This window comes from Drosophila suzukii, chromosome 2L (assembly GCF_043229965.1).
Source record: "Drosophila suzukii chromosome 2L, CBGP_Dsuzu_IsoJpt1.0, whole genome shotgun sequence".
Taxonomy (NCBI): Eukaryota; Metazoa; Arthropoda; class Insecta; order Diptera; family Drosophilidae; genus Drosophila; species Drosophila suzukii.
Window position 1 is genome coordinate 1,855,602 of NC_092080.1, and position 19,622 is coordinate 1,875,223.

Sequence of the window (19,622 nt, forward strand, 5' to 3'; positions counted from 1 at the left end):
GATGACCATATTTCGGCAGCCAAGTTTTAAATTTCTTGTAGAAAAAATGATTGTAAAACAATATGACTCTAGCACCAAGTTATCGCCAGACTGACTTTTATTAATGGTAATTAGTGTTTATGATGCATGGCGGATAACTAAATGGCCAAAAATAGGTAGAGTCCAAATATGGGTTTAAATGATACTACCCCAATTTCCCTATAAGCCTTATCAGTTCTGGAATTCCAGCCTTAACTATCTGGCAACCTCATCTCGCGATCCAGCATCAATGCGGTCAAATGGTAAAAGGAAAGAAGGAAACAAAAAAGCAAAGACCAAAAAACCAGTGAGGGTCCAAAAGTAGGGGGAGTTTCGGTTCGGGCGCGATGATGATCACGGTCGTAATGATCCCGAGATGCCGAAAAATAAAACCCGAAAAGTACCCAACAAAAGAGAGCCGGAGCCATGTAATTAAGGTGCTGCACAGTGGAACTAAATTGTGGCTGTTGCCACTGCAAAAACAGTAAACGGAAAATGGTAAATGGAGATACAAAGCGGCAGCCAGAAGACCAGAAATAAGTGGTAGAAAGGAGAAGAGGGAAAAACGGTAGCTGGCTCATAGGGCGAGCGAATTGTTATGCTAGTCGTCGACTTCCCCCATCAACAACTGTTGCTCTTGCTGCACTCAGAAAGTAGTTTGCCTCGAAATCTATCATGTATAGAAATCATCTATCTAAATTATGGAATACATAGAATTACTTCACATCCATGAGCTGTATACATTTTATGGATCTTTAAAGATATATTTTATTTTATATCTTTGGGAAGGTTTAAGTTATGAATTATCAGGTGGACATGGTGTTTTATTTGTAGAGTTCCTAATTTAGTTTTTAAATATTTTCTAGTATCCTTACCTGGCGCCTTAAAAACCACCAATTCATTAAAAAACATTTGCTAATATACAAGGAAATCATTAAAAGTTGAAAATGTTATCCAGATTTGATAAGGATTTTTCTAAGTGCGCCGCGGCCGATGACGTTTCGCCCCTTGCATATTTTGCATCGCTTTACGATTTTAAAATAAATTACTTGAAATTTGTGTAAAACATGTGGCCGACACGGAGTTCATCTGGTAGTTTCGAGCTAGAGGGCCAAAAGCAACAGGTTCATTGATCGCATTTGAAATGCTTCGTTGGCCTCAGCAGGTAGCTTGTTTTTTGGGCTGGGCCTGGATCGAATCCGATTCGGAATCGGATCGTTGAGCCATATTAATGGTGTTTAGATGCATTTCAATACCCCCGGGCTGTCAGCAAGACACACATTTGTCATTTGTTCTCGGTATATTCTTTATTTAATAATTAAAGCTCTTATTTAGTTTTCTTTTTCTTTTGTTTTGTTTGGTTTTGCTGTCTCGTTTTCCACTCGATGAGTTACAACATAAAATGGCTGTCTCTTATGTATATCATATAATCATAATGCACACGTTTAATATCTAATTTTTATTTTGCGCCTCGCCGAATTGGAAATCTCTATTTAAAATATATAAAATATGTGTATATATATTCGCTACCGTCTTAATAAAAACAAAAAAGAAGCTTCAAAATTGTTGCATCCTCACTCAATCTCGGTATTTGAACACTGACCCAAAAAAACAGGAAATCAGCATTTTAAAGATCATATCTTTATATGACAAAGTAACTACTGGATTCCGAATTAATTGCTATCATATTATTGTTTGACCTACCATGAACGTTGATGTGTTTGCTTGTGAGTATGATTTCTAAAAAAATCCAACCTATCAAAACAGCTAACTAATTCTGGCTTATATCGTAACAGCGCCTAACTAATAATCGTTTCCAATAAGGACGAAAACCGTTGTTAATTATTCACAAAATGTTGTGTTCTTGTTTTTGATAGAAGCAGCTATGGAAAATGGGGAACTCACCTCGATCTCGGCCTTCGATAATGACTTTTCGAACTGTTACACTCTGATAATTTCGAATTTTGGTCTCGCTTGAGTTCATTTTTGTTCTGTATTACCCTTTCTGTAAATAGACATTTATCTAAAAAACGTTTGTTTTGCCTTGCCTGGATTTGAGCCGTTGAATACCTAATCATTTAAATTTGGATTTAGCCTAGCCGAATTCTATATACATTAGACAATCAATTTGGTCTACTATCATTTCTCTCTCTTTTCTTTTTGTGGCTAAATATATGTTCTATGTATATAAGTGACAAGACAACCTCACTAAACATAAGTTTTGTATATATATATATATGCCATTTGTTGTAAGCTATATAACAAGAATACACACCAAAAATGTTCTATCGTATTCCTCTATATGTGTATATATTTTGTGTATGTACGCTTTGTTCAAAATAGTTTTAAACCCGATTTGAATGACCGACTAAATTCCTTGGACTAAGCAATCGCCTATGCCTAAAACTAATTGGTTTGCTTGGCTTAAGTTCTAAGTGTTGTTGGTAGTACCCGTACTAGTGTCGAACAAATCAAATCATAAATATATCTCGTCATCGTCCCGCCTAATCCATCAAGTAGCTAAAACTGCGACGCTTGAGCCGGCTGCTCAGAGCCGATCTGGAGCGGGTCTTTAACCTTAGTTACCCGGACTTTATCCAGCGGTCAATGGAGTATTCCAGTGCGGATATCCAGCTGAAAGAATGAGTAGAAAAAAAAAATTATAATGAAAATTGTAGCAGTCATAGTTTAATAGATATAACCGATAAGATTCAATTTATAGGGTGCTATATGTTTCATAGATTTTGTAACAGCTGAATAGTAATAACTCTGAATAACTGTCATTCATAAAAATCGTTCTTAATAAAACATATCAAAACATATTTTGCTATTTAGAAAAATATACTTAAATGGTACCTCAAAGAAAATCTCTAGGAATAAGACTGACTTTAACCTATTTACTTAGGCTTTTATACAGATACCCACCGCTTCTTATCCATTTCGCTTTCGGTGCAGAAAAAATAATGACGCAATTTCGTTTCTGGTGGTATTATCTCGAACGAGTTCTTCTTGCCGGATGCATTGGCGGACATTGAGGCCACTTTGTAGCCGTGCAAGCAGGCCATGCCTAAATAGAGAAATTGAATTAATTGCTGGCCAGTCAGTCACCTGTTTTTTGTCAATCTAATCTAATCTAGTTTTTTCGAGCACTCGAGTTGACTCACCGAATGCACTCTTGCTATTTGCATCTTGGTAAAAATAGAGGCAGGCATCCTTAAGAACGCAATAGCGTTTCGACCATCCGCACCACCTTGAGCCCAATTTGAGTAGGTAGCCAAAGCAATCGGGCCTCTGAATGTTGGTGGGACTCTGGTACAAACACCGGGCACTGTGAGGGAAGTGATGTGAGAGAGTGGATCAGTAAGGAATGGATCAGTCTCCAAGATCAATGTCCCCCAACCTTTTGTCCAGCCACTGGTTGTCCTGGGAGGCCGCTTGTCTGAGTAGCTGGAGCCACCTGTTGGCCAACTCATCGGAATCGGCGGCCACATACATGGGAATACCCTCACCGGCATCCACTTTGAAGGCGAAAGGCTTGCCCACATCCACAGGACACAGGTCCACCGTGTGCTTGGCCATTATCATGGCGCCAACGGGCTGGGAGTCCTGAAAATATATACAAATCACTAGAGTTTGTAGAGGTGGCTAAAAGTATGCAGTAAAAAAGCATAACGTAAGTCCATCGGACACATACTTTTTTATAACTGGTTTCAAAGTTCTAATTATTTCTGTGACACTTGTATATTATCAAATCAACCATTTCTTAGAAAAATATAGTAGTTCCTCAAATATGCCAATTGAATTCACGTCTTTGAAAGTTCCGAGAACTCCAAAAAAAGCTCAGCCCCAAAACTCATTAAAATTCATACTCACATCTTCCGTTTTGTAGTAGTACAGGCAATTGTCGGGCCTCAGGGAGAACCAGCGTCGCACCCATTTCTTTGAATTCGGGGCTCCCTTGGCCTGTCCGCTCTGTCGCCACAAATATCCACTGAATATGGGCTGACTTGGTGGTTCCAGCTGTTCGTGCATCAGAACTCCAATGGTCCGGGCCACCTGAAGTTCCAGCTTTTCGCAGCCATCGTGTGCGATCTTGACCACCTCGGTGTGGTGTTTGTCCAGCACTTGGACTCCGTTCACGGAGATTATGATGTCGCCCACCTCCAGGCCAGAACTCTCCGCCGGAGTCTCCGGTTCAATGGCAGCCACTACCACGGGCTTGGAACCGTGGATACGGAAGCCAAACTCACCGGAATCGCTCTTGACCACCACGGTTTTATCCACGCCTAAGAGAAAAAAATATTTTATTATATGTTCTCTTAAAAAAATTGTTAAAATTTAGGTTTTATAACTTTGCTTTATAAAAAAGTAATATGAATTTAACTTTTAAAAAATATATAGATTGTTTTTAGATGATATCAAAAAATATTTACAACTAATGTTGATACAAGAAAAAATCGTATAAAATCGAAATGTCAAATATATTATTAGTCATTTATAAAAAAGATATTATAACTTTAGTAGATCAATTTTATTTTATTGACCATCAAAATTATTTGGACTTTATTTTCTCTCAGTATTTTTCTCCGAGTGTGTTTTGTTAATGATTATTTATAGAGCGAGAGAGAGAGGCGGGGAATTAAGTGATTTGTGTTATTTTATTTCCGGATTTCGTCCGGACATCATTTACCATGTGCACCGTTGGATAAGTTGGATATCACAAAACTTTCGCGTGCCCAGACCAAGAGCATCAATTTCAATACCTCCTCCAACTTTCTTCGAACCGAATCCGGCGTCGAGTTAGACGCTATTAATTCTGTGTGGTAATATGCACCAAAATGGAAAAATTAAAATAAAAGCACCAACCGGCAACGTTTCGTTTTTCTTGTTTACACACCAATCATTTGGCCTGAGTATTGTGTAAATACCACAAAAATATTCCGAAAACTTTTCGCACTTATTTCTTTACATTTGACTTAAACCGAAGTACCGAACGGGAAGCGTTGCGGATTTTTTATGGTCGGCACACAACAAAGCACGCACCTCAACTATTCTCGATAATAGAGCCAAAAAACTATGGGCATGGGTTGTTTTTTTCGGTTCTGTCTGATATTTCCCATTCCTACATACATATCTATGTGTGCCAAGTGCCGGTCATGAAAATGCGGAGCGCCATGTCATTCATTATCTCTAAAGTTCTCCCATTTGGGGCTTTTCTCTCAATCTCTCTCTACTTCTCATGAAAAAGGGGCGCACGTTGTGCCAAATTTAGAATATTGTTTGGGTGTTCGAACAGGGTGCTTTTAAGTGGGCCTCAGACTTACGAAAGCTGTTGTTCTTCTGGCGGTGATACATTTCCAGGGTACAACGTCGCTGGACGAGACGATGCAGGATCACTTGGTATTTGGCGTGGAAGCCCTTCTCGGACTCCGTTGAAGCTCGACGTTCCCTGGAACGATCTAGAAGGAAAAAAGGTCATTGTTTAAGCAAAAGATAATCAGAGAACAACACACAACAGATATGGTAATATAGTCGAAATAGGTATAAGGACACGTCTGGGAAACAATATGCTTTGATCTCAATGTGGTACTGCGCACTTTAAACAAATGGGGTGGCCCCATAAATTAAGCAAATATGTCATTTTTCGAAAAATGTTATAATACTTTTGGTTATGTATAATACCCCCTTGTCAATCCCTTCACTGTCAGCTAATAATTAAATCAATAACAAAATTGCAAAAATAAATGGTATATATTTTTTGTTCAATCCATTTTTATTTAAAAATCTGAATAATTAATTCTGGCACGTCTTCTGACATATCGCCTTGGTTGCGAATTTTCTGACTAACTTTTCACAAGGTTTTTTTAATATTTGACACGCATTAGTGGTAGCATTATAATAATAAAATGTAAAAGGTGTATTAGCAGGCAATATACATCTTTTGATTTTTGGCTTCAAGCCGCAAATAGCTAAAATTAAGATTATTAGCCTTGATTATTGAACTAGCACTTAAAACTTACGTTCCTTAAGAGAAATGGCATGGACAAGCCCGAATGTGATAAGAATAATAGATATTTTATTAATCTTCATCGTCTGTTTGGCTTGTACTTATTCTTCGCAAATGAAAGTTACCTTAATGTTCGTTTTTTCGTTATGAACCGCGTCTAATGTTGTTCGTTATAGAACATTTTAATTTTTTTTCTGTAAATTGACAGCCCGAAATAAACTTTCTTGTTTAGTTTAAATATCAAGTAGTAAAGTTATTTACTATTAATATTTGTTATTCACAAAATTCACACAACATTTATTCGACTTATCAGATTTATATTACTTATAAGACAAATATAAATATATCTCACCGAAACACTGATGGTCCAGCTGAGTCCACAAGTCATCATCAGTAAGTCGAGTATAGCGACCTGCGTCATAATGTCCTTTGTAGATGATGTGCTGGTTCTGTTCTGTGTTGATATCCGGTAAAACACAGGGACTGGAGCCGGCAGGACGCAATACGGGAGTATTGGGCAAACTGGGGACGCGTCCACGCTCCTCGCTCTGAAAATAAATGGAATGTTTAAGAGATGCCTTCCACCCACATTTCATTTGCAGGATAAGAACTACAAAATGCTACCACTAACCTTTGCCCTGATGTTCTCCTGCCTGGTCTTGTAGTGCCGGCCCCTTTCGCCGTGATATCGCTCCTCGGATCGGAATCGCTTGTCCATTTTCTTGTATAGCCGCTGCGTGGTCTTGGTGGTCACCGGGGAGTCGGCAAAGTCCGATGGCGGCTTTACAATATCCTGTTCGATGTAGGGTATCGATTCCACCGAATCACCGGCGAGTTCGCTGATGGTGTTGCTCTGCTGCTTGCCCTCCATTTCCTTGCCGCAATGGTGACAGTGACTCTGTTCTCCACTGGCGACATTGCCGTCTGCTTCGCTATAGAACACGGAATCGGAACCTGGTGACACGGATCGCAGGGATTCGATGGATTTGGCTTTGAGTTGAAAGGTGTCCGATGTGGACTTCGACTGGGTACCGGTAGTAGTTGTTGTTGTGGGCAGTTTGGGCGACAGCAGGGATGTGGGCGTGGCGCAACTATGGGGTTTCTTCACCGTCAACGGAATAACTACTGCCTCTGTGGTTAATGACTCCGATGTTGGAAACTTCGATGTAGTGGAAGAAGCAGACGTCATAACGGTTGTGGTGGTGCATGTCCCGGCTAAGGCCCCTGCTAGGGCGCTAGTGGTAATTCCTGTTTGGGCGCCAGTAGACATGCTGGCATCTAGCAGGAGCTCTGTATCCCCACTTCCGCTGCTTAGACCAAAAATAGTGGGCGTGGCACGACTCCTTCGCACCGCTGCCGCCGCCAGAACATCCTCCCGTGAACTCTTTCTCAGCTGCCTTCGTATCTTGGGACGGAAGCGTTTCATCTTGCTGGGACTGCTCCCGTTGTCCAGTGGTCCCGCAATCTGTTGCTCTGGCGATGTGACTTTGCTAGATCCCGAGGGTTTTTTAATGGGACTCGTTAGGGCCCGCATGTTTTCCTTCTCAATGTCCAGTTTCATGCTAGTCTTGCGCCTCTTCCTCTCGTCTTCCTGTCTCATGCGGCGTGCTTTGCTTCGTATCACCTGCTCTCCATCATCTTCGTCGTGAGGACTCTCGTAATAACCGGAGGAGGAGTAACGCACTTCGCTCCGCTCATCCTCGGATATGGAATCGGGCTTGGGCTTGGTTCCAGTAACAGTTCCAGTTCCAGGAGGAATACTTTCAGCTGAGCTCACTTTCACTTGTGTCGTTCCCGAACTGGCAACCGTTTGTGGCTGACTTTCCTTGGCAGGTGATTTGATAGCTGCTCCCGAGACAGGACAACTGCCCGAAGAGGTGGTGCTACTTATGGAGTGCGATGGTGATTTCCTGGTCAGCTCAGCCACCGAACCAATGGGGGACTTCAATTGGGCCTTGGAAAGCGGAGCCTTATCCTTATCTTTCTCCCTCTCGTCGTGCTGCAGTACTTCCTCCCTCATGGAATACAGAGAACTAGCGCTTTCGAAGGAACTGCCGGCATGGGTCTTCTCTAACTGCGAGCTCTGGGTGGAAACTGTGGAATAGAAAAGATTTCAAGCCCAAGTTAATAAGGTCATATGGGGAGGTTTACTAAGTACAGCTAAAGCATTGCGGGCAAGGCATTTGATCAGGCATCAACAACATTAAACTAGGGAGGCGAGAGAGAGATATAGAGAGACAGTCAAAGTTGAGGTGTGGTAGATGAGTCTACGGTCTATAAGCTATAGGCTGTATAAGACTAGGGCGCAATGCATGGAAGCGGTGAGAGTATACGGTGGTTTGGAGCAATGATGGTGGAGTGGTGGCCACGAACACAATTCGATTTGATTTTTTTTGTAACACTCATTCATGGATCAAGACTTGGATTGGTTATGCGATTTGGTACGAGTTCTACACACAGACAGGAACACACACAGCACGAGTACGTATCGGGGGGCCCAAACCTGGCACTTGTGTGGTCGACGATGAACTGGTCGTTGTCGGCGGAGTCTTAATACCTGGTGTGCGTTTCGAGGTGTCCGTGCAGGTGGCATACTCATCTGTATTCGTACTGCACTCTGAGATATCCGCACTCCTGGCGTAATCGGTGGCGCCCATGGGCAGGAACGAGGCATCCGAGTGTCTGGAAAGGAGTATGAAATGCATAAAATATATATTGATTTTGGCAAAGGTAGAGCCTATTAATTCTTATGTATTCTGCTTAAACTATTAATTTAAAGAACTAATGATTTCAATAACGTTTTGAGAACTTTTAATTTAACGTAAAGTAATAATAAAACTAAACTATTTACTATGTGAAATCAATGTTATACAATATCATATCTATTGGTGAACCTTTACAGATTGCAGGGCATACTTTTGGGCAGAAGGTATATGTATCTAGCTGCTTATCAAAAACCACCCTGTAAGATTTCAAGTAACCTTTGTTTGGCGGCTCCACCCATGAACATGAGCTGGCGGGCGTCTGGAACGGATCCCCTGGCCACCATGCTCCTCTTAGGCAGTGGCGAACTTATAGATGAGTCCGGAATCTGATTTGAAGATGGGGTCACGGCAATTGCTGGTGGCGGCATTATGGGTTGAGTGGAAGCTGGCCTCGATGCAGTTGGTGTTGGAGTCTTGATGATCTTCGGCAGTGTTTGTAGGCCATAGGTGGGGCTCTGAGAAAAAGCACTATAACAGAATGATCTAAGGAATATATTTCATATACCCACTTGTTCTTCGAAATCCAGGGCATCGGTGTCCACCGAGCTTCTCTGCTGGTGCTGCAGCAGCAGGTTCTTTCTCTTGGAAGAGGGAGTCAATAGCAAATTGGAGCTATAAGATCCATCGGATATATCGCGCTGTTCAGCCGTCAAGACAGTAACCTGCGACTCATTCCAGATGCCATCGGAATGATCGCGTGTATTGTCATTGGCCAGCGAGTCTGAGGAGGGATAAGTTGAGACGTTGGCCAGCAGTTCATCGCGACAAGGACTGGCTGGGGTGGATGGAAGTCGCAGGCCAGGAGTGGGAGTTCCCGAGGCCTTGGTCTCGTAGTCGTCATCCAAACTCACGGAGCGCTTGCGGAACTGAGAGCGCTTGTCCTGGATATCCTGATCCAGATCTGGCTGGGGATCCACCCGACAACCGCAGGGAGTTATGTTCTCGTACAGCGGCTCCTCGTCCTCCTGGTGATCCGTCTCCAGCTTCTGCTCATCCTCATCGATCTCCTCCTCTTCGGGCTCCTCTTCCGCCTCGGAGGGCTCCTCCTCGTCCTCTTCCTCATCGCTGGGCTCAAGTTCAACTTTTCTAACCTCAACTTCGACTGGCTGTGGCTTTAATTTGGGCAGGGTCAAGGCAGCCGCCTGTGCCATCCGCTGCTGCTGCATCTTCCTCATGGCGATTTCCGCCTTGTGCTGCTTCCGGTGCTTCAGCTGCAACTTGGGACTTGGTTTGGGTGAGATGTGTGGCTTGAAATCTATGAAGATCTCCTGCTCATCTCGAACTTCCGGCTGCGGCTCGTCGGGAAAGCAGCTGACCTTGTCGCGTCTGCGAAAAGAGCTCCTCGGTCCGAAGCCGTCAATGAGTTTCTCTGTTTGTCCATAAACAGGCATCGACTGGCGTCTCAAATCATCGCGACGAAATGGGGAGTCAATCATCTGGGGCAGCATGGACATTCGGCGATGTTGGGCCGCCTGCTCCATGCAGACCTCCGAACTGTAGCTCTCCGTTTCGTGGGGATGGTCCTCCTCCTCGTCGTAGTACTCCTCCACCTCCACATCGTCGTCGTTCTTGCAGTATTCACTGGGTGGCGGCAATAAATGCGATTGGCTAAAGTCCAAGGGAACACTATCGGCTATCAGTTCCGAGCACTCCGTAACATGTTTGCACACATCCTGTCTCCTGGGCAAACTGTTCGAAAAGAAATCCGTGTGCGAGGTACACGCTCGTCGAGGCAAACTGTTGCTCTCGTAGTCGAAACTTTCGTTCAGGGCCACCGCCGCGGCATTCACATTCACATACTCCACACTCTGTTCAGAGGGCGAGGGTCGAGTCCTGCTCAGGTGCTCCATTCCCAGGCCATAGCTGTGGGCATCCAGCAAGGGGGGCGGCGGTTTGTAGTACATGATGTTGTTCTGGGCATCCGAGAGGGTCTGCAGAGGGGTCACGTCCTGCGACTGAGTGCGGTAGATCATCTCGTGGGGGTAAATCGATCTGAGGGGGAAGAAATATTACTATCGGAGCAAAGGGTACATTGTGTATTTTGAAATTGATGGTTAAAGTTTTTTAAATTAAAAATTTATAGTAATAAAATGTTTCTATTATCCTAATATATAACATACCCTTGTTGATAATGATGCAATGGAATTTCCTTTCCATTGGGTATTTCAGAGAGGCTCTTCGTGAGTTTCTTGCCATTTTGTAGGCCATTCGTTTGAGCCCCCTGGGAGACCACTTTAATACGATGGGGTGGCCGGGGACTTAGGGCCAATACCTGGGTATTATAGCCAACTTGACCCTGTCGCCGGGCAGCTGCATCCGTTTGAGTGGCCTGCGTCTTCATGGCGTTGCGGAACTTCTTCTCCACGATGAGAACTTCCGGGCTGGGCAGTGGAAGAGCCAAAGGCAGGGGCTGTGGTATGATCAGGCCAACCATGTTGTCTGGAATTGGGAAGGTTATGAAAAATGTTTAAAATTATAGAAACTTCATTATATTGTAATTTAAACTAATTGCATTTTGCAATATTGCAAAATTTTCTTATCTTATATACTAAGAATACAGAAAAGAATAGAATAAAATAGAATATAGAATATTTTAAAAGGTATTTTTAGATAAAATTTGAAACAAATCAACTGTATAAGATTATAGTTCTAAGAAATCCAAATTTGTTGTAGGATACCTCACTTTTATTTTAATGAAAAAAGACGATGGAATGAAAAGTAATGTAAGAACCAATTTCAATTGATTTTAGAGAACAAAGTGCCCGATCTTCTGTTGTTCTTTGCAGACTGAATCTATTAAAAGATTAGCTCGTCGTAGGCAAGCCTCCCAGCAATTTATTGGCTAAATCTAAGACTTTACCTGGAATATTTTGGTGCAGGTGAATGGGGGCATGGTGGTGCTGGCAGGGCTGCAGTTGAACTGGAGGTGGCAGCCAGGTTTTCGGCAGGGTGGAGCTCTGTTGCATCTGCTGGCCCTGAAGAGGGGGCTGCAGGGTTTCGTACATTGAGCCCGTGGCGATAATGGGCTTCTTGCCGCCAATTAATCGCTCCTGACTTCGGGCGGTTTTCATTCGCCCCGAGGATCGAAATCCGGCATTCACATTATCGAAGCTGGTGAGTGTGTGGGACCTGGCGAAGCTCACGTGCTTTGTTCTGGATAGGGGAATTTGTGAAAGATTGGATTTCTGGCGGGGATTATCTGGCAAGGACTTACCTCACATTTCCGCCCTGCTGTTGGTGGTGGTGCTGGTGGTGAGTGGTTGGCATCGTGGCGTAAGTGGGGCAGTGATACGAGCTGTGGAGTAAGGACATCGGCAGAATATTAATCAAGTTCCCTTGGCAGCGTTTTAGCATTTTCAACACACAAGCATTTTTATTTTAATTTTATTCATTTAATTTTAACTAGATTTGTTCGTTCTTTGCTTTTCGGTCACGTGCAGACACATAACATAAATAAACAGTTTTAATTAGCGCACTTTTTTAATAGAGTTTATTATTATTTTTTTGCAGATTTTTGCATACATATCTTATTTAAGTATTTTGTTAGATTTTAGATCACTTTACATACCAAACATTTAGATTAGCGATTTGATTGGTGTGTGATGTTGGTGGTGTAGGATTTGGTGGAGCGCAAAGCTCGACATAATAATTCCGTAGCAAAACATCCTGGTAAAAGGATTCAAGTGGTGCTGTACAACAAGTTGCCCTTTACACATTTTGATCATTTCATATCATTTAGTATTTGGTGGGGTTTTGGTTGTGGCAATTCAATTGTTAAATTTTGGTTGATTTTTACAGTCGTTTGTTTCATTATTATTTGGATTTTTGAGGAGAGAAGGACAGGTGGATGAATAACGAAAGAGTACACGAAAAAGTATTTTTATACAGCATTTCTAGTAGGGTGTATATCAGTGGTTTTTCGAGTGGTTGAGAAGAACTTGGAGGCAATAAGCGGCGTTATGCAATTGATGAGTCGGAAAGGCAGGCATTGCAAGCGATTTACATATATATACAAAACAATATATGTATATTCATAGAGACAGATCGGGAGAGTTGAGGGATATAGCGAGCGACAGAGAGTTAGTGACTACGGATAGTGCGACAGTAAAGCATGATCTAAGCGACAGTTGGCATAGCATTTTACGGTTTTAATTTGGGTATTTTTGGTTCTTGGTTATTTCTGTTTCTGTATTGATTTGCGATGCGCCCTCTTAGGCCGTTCATACCTGTGGTCCGATTGGTAGTCGGAGTTGTTGTTGGTCACCTGTGGCACCTGCTGCTGGCCAATCCAGGTGTAACGGCCTCCCAGGTCCGCTTCACCCGATTTACCAGTGCTCAAAATGGAAGCCGGCTGACGGCGAAAATAGGAACTTTCCAATTCGTGTGTGTCTGTGTAGTTGTTCTGGTAGCTAGAAAATATATTCAAAGGAAATTATTTTTTAGTCCTCTAATAGCAGTATCTAAAAGTATGCAAAGAAATTATTACCGATGTTTTTCGGTATATAAATATTATGTTGCATACTTTTAGACACTTTTTCGAAACCCTGGTGATATCCAGTTTGTTCTTTTGTTATAATTTCTACCCACCGTGGATACTTTTCAAATGGTGCGTAGGCGGCCAGATTCTCATCGGAGGGCACCCGGCGACCCACACAGCCGCCCAAAAAACTGCCCGACTGCGTTTGACCACGACGCGAAAGGCAGCCAAAAAATCGTTCCCGCCTAGGACGCTGCTCTATGCTGTGCAGCTGGCGATCTGTGAGGCAGTACTTTGAAGATATTAAAATTTATGTTAAATATAAAAAATTATATTACACCACGTCTAATTTACCTGTTCCCTAATATCTCCGCGTGAGTAGACTGAAGTGCGAGGCTGCAACTCGGTGGAGAGTGTGTGGCGAAGTCTTCGGCGACCAGTGTGTTCGTCTTCGGAGTCGTAGCTGCGATCCATGTGGCTGGAGTAGGTGGTCTAAGGGGTTATGTAATAAAAAATATTTATATGTTATTTTATGATTCATGATTCTGATTACATTCGAATAATACGGATAAATTTGTGATAATGATAGTGACTGTCAACATCTTTGAATCGTATGTTTTACTGAACAGATTTCTATTCATATAGATTTTCTTGGAAAATTTAATAGTTCTATCCCTGTTAAAGGACTTCCTGTCGTATACTTAATTTAGGTTTTTTAAAAACCCCCTAGAACAATACGTATACGTCTACTAAAAGTTTTTAATGCAAAACATAATTCAAAAATGAACTTAAATTAAATAATTTAAGCTGGCTTAGGACTCAAATACGTATATTTTACCCCCAAAAATAAACAATTTTTTATTTTTTTTAAATATAATTTTCCTGCCTCTTTAACTCGAAAAAGATTCAAAATTTCCTTATAAGATACACAATTTGCCTGTGCTTATAAGCCTTTCGTTTTTCCTAGTATTCTTGTCTTTTTATTGCCGTTTTGATGGTTTCAGATCTCCCTCTCTATACTATACTCTGTGCTAATCTTGACTAATAGTAATCCCTTAATTTCCTTCCTAGTTTCTGCCCTCCCAACTTAAGAGCTCCAAATGTTTCCGGGCACTTGCTGAGTTGTCCTTTCCTGCCCTCCGGATTTCGCCCAAAATAATTGTGTCAATCATTCGCTATGACAGCGCCTCCTTCCTGGATCTTTTCGCCCGACAGAAATTAATTTCACTCGCCGCACACTTTGTGGTGTTTTGTGGCTTGCGTTTTTCGGAGAGGTGTTCTTGAGTACGAACCTTGGTGGAGACCTCAATGTTGCCCAGTGACACAGCATGATGCAGACCTGTAAGTGAAAAGGTCGTTGTTTCACTTGCCAGCGGAATAAAAGATGCGATTATGCGCCTCTGGGCCGGGGATCCCAAGGACTCACCAGTTCCAGTCGTTGATGTTGATGATGCTGTGTTTGTGCCACGCAAGGCAATATCCATTTTCAAACAGCCAACAAAGGAAATAAAATGGAAAGGAAAATAAAAGCGAAACAGGGGCAAACACACACACACACGCTGTTGGGTACAATCAACTTCTATATATATCCTGGCAAGTCTTCGTCTTTTTCCGTGTCAATTGTCTGGGCCAGGCTTTGAAATCCCCGACTTTAGCTGCTCCATGGTGACTCCAATATTGGTGATTAAAAAACTTAATTACTACGAGTAGGGCCTGTTGTTCGTTGTCATTTGAATCGCTTTTCCAGACGGTTTCGACTGCTCTGCGTTTGTATACTAATCTTCGTGGACTTATGCAAGGCAGCCAGCAATCGATATTTGCGCTGGCCAAAAAAGCGATGGGAAAAGCCGTAGGAAAAACGCAGAGTGGACGTTTTTCGCTGGGGCTTTTTACGGTTTTTAATTTGCGTGCGTTTTCCCGCGGAGTTGGCTTGGCATTTCCATTAATTGTTCTTAAATTTTGCTGAGTTGGCTGCTTTTCACAGGGATTTTCTCCGTTCCTTCTTTTTTCGGCTGGGGTGTGTGTGTGTGCTGCGTGGCTTGAGTAACCCGACAGTTTTCACGGATTTTCCGGTCTCCAAAGGACGCTCCTCACTCGACGGCGCTGATGCTGGAACTGCTGAAGCTCAGGCAGCATTCGCATTTTCCGACGCACCGAGAGAGCCAGAGTTTTTCACACACCAGAATTTAAGAGAGTTTTCCTGGAAGCGAGGCAAACATAAAACAGATGTTCGGCATCTCGTGCGTTTTCGGGGGGCTGGTGGGTTTTCCTGGCTTTTCGGGGGATTCGGGGATTCTGCGACTGCAAAAGCGCAACAATGAAAGCGGCTGGAAGTAGGCAGTAAAAGCATGCGTTTGCGCACAGCATCTGGGCAAAAAGGCAGCAGGACGTATGTCAACAAGGCAGACAGTCGGCCAGGACATGACTGCCAGGACATGCCATCGCCATCGCCATCGCCACATCCCCATGCCTCATGCAGCTATTTCGGGAGCAGAAACGGCAGAAATACCAGGAACAGCAGCATCGTCACGTAGCCAACGGCTAAATTTCACTTAGAACGCGTTCGAGGCGTCCACAATAGTCGACTTCACACGGCTTCCATGTCTGGCTTTAAGGCAAAAACATGTCTAACAAAATGTACACGGTTGCAAAATGAGAGCACTTTACTTTTCAACTTTTGTAACCTGTTTTCGCCATCTGATTGAAGTTTGTATGATATTAATAAGCCTCTCTTGTTTAATTGACTGCGTTTTTTGAATCTTTGAAATATATTCAGCAGGAATATTCAACATTTTTTAGTTCTAAAAGCCAAATAAAATATTTCCATCAAATGAATTTAGGGTCTTTTGTCAACCTTATATTATAATATAATGAATATTTAATATGTGTATCGAACATAAATGATTTACAATTTATGCGAGCCCTAAAATAATTTATATTATAATTAGCAAAAAAAAAGATTAATTAAGTTTGAGAGATATACCATTTCTAAAAATTTCATAACAAATTTAAAAATACATGGTTTTGGTCAAGTCTGTTATAATAATTGTTATTAAAATAATGCTAATGGTTACAAGTCAACTACATTTTTGTTATTTTTTCTTGTACTAAAATCTATGATATGTGACATTCAAGACTTATATATGCATAAGCCTTATAAAGATGGTATTACATTTTCTCTGTGCACCTCCTTCTCATCACACTCGGGAAAGCTTTAATCGAAGCAACGAAGCTTTCATGCCTCTGCGGAAGAATTTAATTGGTTTTTGTGTGTGAGTGCGGAAGCGTTGTACTCCGGCATTAAGAGTAGTTAGGTTAATTTGCTTGAGATATCTGCCACAAAATGAAAGAACAAAGCCAAACAAAGCTGCCGCTGCAGCATTTCACTAAATTACTCAGAAATTTCCTTTGGCACACTTTGCGGATGGGAATTAGGGGGCAGAGGTCATAACAAAATTACAACAGCTACGGCAAACCACGAATTTAGGTCTGTTTTATGGCATTAGGACACATATAAAACGTTTGAAGATTCATTTTGCGGAAGGGGAAATGTCCAAGCCGAAATTGTGGTTCTTTAGGGCAGTGATAATCTTTAAGATGTCTTTTGAATCTCCCTTACATTAAAGCTTACTCTCGCACTTCAATTATAAATTATCTTTTCCTTTCTGGATTTATTATTTTAAATTTAGATAAATAATTAAAAAAAAATAATTTAGATTGTAAAATAAAAAAAAGGACAAAATTAAAATGCCTGTTGTATATTGACATATTTGTTTCCAACGGAATCCATGTATTTTATTATCATTTTGCTAGCATGTTAAATATATTTCTATTGTCAGCAAATTTTCTGTTTGGAGTTCCAAAAAGATAAATAATTAAATTTTCACTTGTATTATTTGCCTTTTCTTACAAAGACTTTTCGAAGAGCAGAAACCTTAGCCACTTATGTCTCACACCAAGGTTATCTAGTGTGAACCAGGACATAGATCTTGGTCTAGATTCCTAATATGATTATAAGGTATATATAATGGTTTTGTTATATCATATTGACTTATTGCAGGCCCTTTAGGGTAAGAAAGATATACGCATCGCAGATTTATAGAATATTTGATAATGATAGATAGTCACAATGACCTACGTAATATTTTTTTTGGCAACAATATAAGAATATGAGGCAGTGAAAGGCAATTTCCCATCATCATTGTTTTCCCTGCCTAAGAGCTGAGTAAATCATAACTCATATCGGGCTGGCTGACTTTGCTTAGTCAACAAGTTGACACGAGAGGTTACACACTGGTCCAATCTCGCCCACCACATCTGTACGAGTATATCCCCATAAGCTAGGCCAATCTTTAATCAGTTATGTAACCCGAAATGCCCAGACCGAAAAGCCCCAACCATTTCCTCAATATAGACGACGATAGTTTCCGTTCCACGGTGTTTGCTCAGAGTCCACACTTTCGAAGGCAACGAAATCATCCCCAGCTTGAGCCTATATCCCCGAAACCAAAATTCTAGTATGTGTATCAAGGCGTGCATATGTATGAGTTGGCATACACCGGAAGAAAAACATTCCAATTATCGGATCAGCAATTTTTCTTAGTATATTTTAAAGAATTTTTCTATAAAAGAATTTGAAACATTTTCTTATACAAGAATGCAAAATGGTTTAAACATCCCAAGAGGCCATAAATCTAAAATAAAACGTTTTGTGAGAAATGTTTTAAGTCACTTTATCTTTTTTTTACAATACACCCACGTGCTTACAGACTTATAAATGTTTTTGGCCAGCGGAAAATACGTACGCACTAGAATAATATTTTTAACACATTTTGCCATAGTTTGTTTTTATACAAGGTTATCAAAAAGCATGAGATTTGTTGTCTCAGGCAACACATCCCAAAAATAACAAATTCACGATTTTTTTAATTTTTGCCAAAATTATACGTATATTTTTCAGGGAGACACTCAAACATAAACACGAAACATACAATATGTTCTTGTTATTAAAAAAAATAATACAATAGAGCTAATATTGATCACTGTGATTCTGCAATTTGTTTGATGATGAATAAAATGCATAATATATTTTTCTTGGTGCTTAAAACCTAGTGGCTTCTTCCATTAAGATAAATATACATCAAAACGAAAAATGAACATGAAAATGAACAAATAAGAACTAAATGAAATAGCAAAAGAATCTGTTCCTTATATTATGGATTTTATTTACCGTCGACAGGAGACATTTTTTTTCAGTGCGCCTCAGTAAGCTAGCTGCAAATTGTCTGATGGGCCCTGTGAAGTTTCTCGCCCTCGCAGCGCTTACCACGCAAATATTCCGGCTTTCCTGCTCGGCGACTTAAATGTGCTTTCGGCCTGATATTGAGGCAAATATCAAGCATACGCACTGTGGCCCCGACGCCCCGGCATAATGCATGAAAAATTGAGCATGTCATTGACGCTCAGCTGTGTGCTGAGTGCCGAATACCGCATGGTATGTGCTGTATGCTATATGTGCCATCATATATGTGCCGAGTGTGTCTGCGATTCCCCCGGTCGACTGTTTACAGTCTAGGCACGTTCAGTAATGGGGACCCCGGGGCTATGTGCCCGCAATATATGCAACATTAAGGGCCGGTCTTGACTTTGGCTAGGGTAAACTTTTTAATCGCCCCGGCTTTAGAGTGCTGCCTCTTTTATGGACGGGATGGGATGCGGAATGGGATCCGGATCCCAATCCCGATCCCGATGCCGCACAAATTGACGCTTTATGTTAATGCCATTAATTAATAAGTGAAATATGACATTCACACTGTGGCGCTGTTGAACCTGTTTATTAAATTTTAGCACGTAATAAATGAAAAGTTTATTATGGCCACCGCACAAATCCTGTCTGATTTTGGGGTTAAAACGTTCAACTTACCCGACATTTTGGGTAGCCAGGCTGCAAAGTCAAGACACAAATTGAATAGAATTGGCTGGGTTTCCGTTTATGCTTTCTTTATTAACATTTATCACACTAAACTACTAATGATAAAGAGTTACAAATATGAGTTTTTGCGCTTAGGTTTTTCTCTGAAAAATTTCACGTATCTAAATTCCATCAGATAAAAATTGTTTTAGCTACAAGTTGTACCTTAAGTTGGTTAGTTCCTTTTGTGTTATTTCGGCAAAATTGCAAATAGTTTATGGTTTTAATTTATGATTTCTTTTTTGGCACATAGATATGCTTGAGGGTGTAATATTATTTTATGCTAAGTGTTTCGTTTTCGCTGAACACAATTGGCGAAAAAGGAGTTGGAGTCGAAAGTTATATATATCTAATTTATTTTAATGACCTTAAGGGAGCGAAGAA

At 41.3% G+C, this 19,622-nt stretch overlaps 2 protein-coding genes across 6 annotated transcripts; both read right to left on the bottom strand.

Annotated features, from left to right (window-relative positions):
- Nucleotides 1–1,299: 1,299 nt before the first annotated feature.
- On the bottom strand, nucleotides 1,300–15,370 carry LOC108019829 (uncharacterized). 5 transcript variants are annotated; one of them, XM_017087895.4, is made up of 21 exons: nucleotides 14,694–15,370; nucleotides 14,560–14,606; nucleotides 13,622–13,759; nucleotides 13,378–13,559; nucleotides 13,017–13,199; nucleotides 12,005–12,085; nucleotides 11,651–11,943; nucleotides 10,911–11,229; nucleotides 9,300–10,782; nucleotides 9,007–9,245; nucleotides 8,583–8,707; nucleotides 6,657–8,119; nucleotides 6,378–6,573; nucleotides 5,343–5,477; nucleotides 4,916–4,993; nucleotides 4,709–4,834; nucleotides 3,892–4,304; nucleotides 3,419–3,624; nucleotides 3,183–3,346; nucleotides 2,944–3,085; nucleotides 1,300–2,652 (listed from the first exon to the last, which is right to left on the bottom strand). In XM_017087895.4, exons 1-21 carry the CDS (start codon nucleotides 14,749–14,751, stop codon nucleotides 2,601–2,603), a joined length of 6,123 nt encoding a protein of 2,040 aa, XP_016943384.2. In that variant the 5' UTR covers nucleotides 14,752–15,370; the 3' UTR covers nucleotides 1,300–2,600. The 5 variants fall into 5 exon arrangements, with proteins under 5 accessions (XP_016943384.2, XP_016943348.2, XP_016943338.2 ...); XM_017087859.4 differs by lacking the exons at nucleotides 4,709–4,834; nucleotides 4,916–4,993 and adding an exon at nucleotides 12,359–12,496; XM_017087849.4 differs by lacking the exons at nucleotides 4,709–4,834; nucleotides 4,916–4,993 and adding an exon at nucleotides 12,359–12,496 and having other exon boundaries at nucleotides 8,529–8,707.
- On the bottom strand, nucleotides 5,777–6,153 carry LOC118878123 (uncharacterized). Its single transcript, XM_036819594.3, has 2 exons — nucleotides 6,039–6,153; nucleotides 5,777–5,987 (listed from the first exon to the last, which is right to left on the bottom strand). The coding sequence occupies exons 1-2, from the start codon at nucleotides 6,106–6,108 to the stop codon at nucleotides 5,812–5,814; spliced, it is 246 nt and encodes an 81-aa protein (XP_036675489.2). The 5' UTR covers nucleotides 6,109–6,153; the 3' UTR covers nucleotides 5,777–5,811.
- Nucleotides 15,371–19,622: the final 4,252 nt, after the last annotated feature.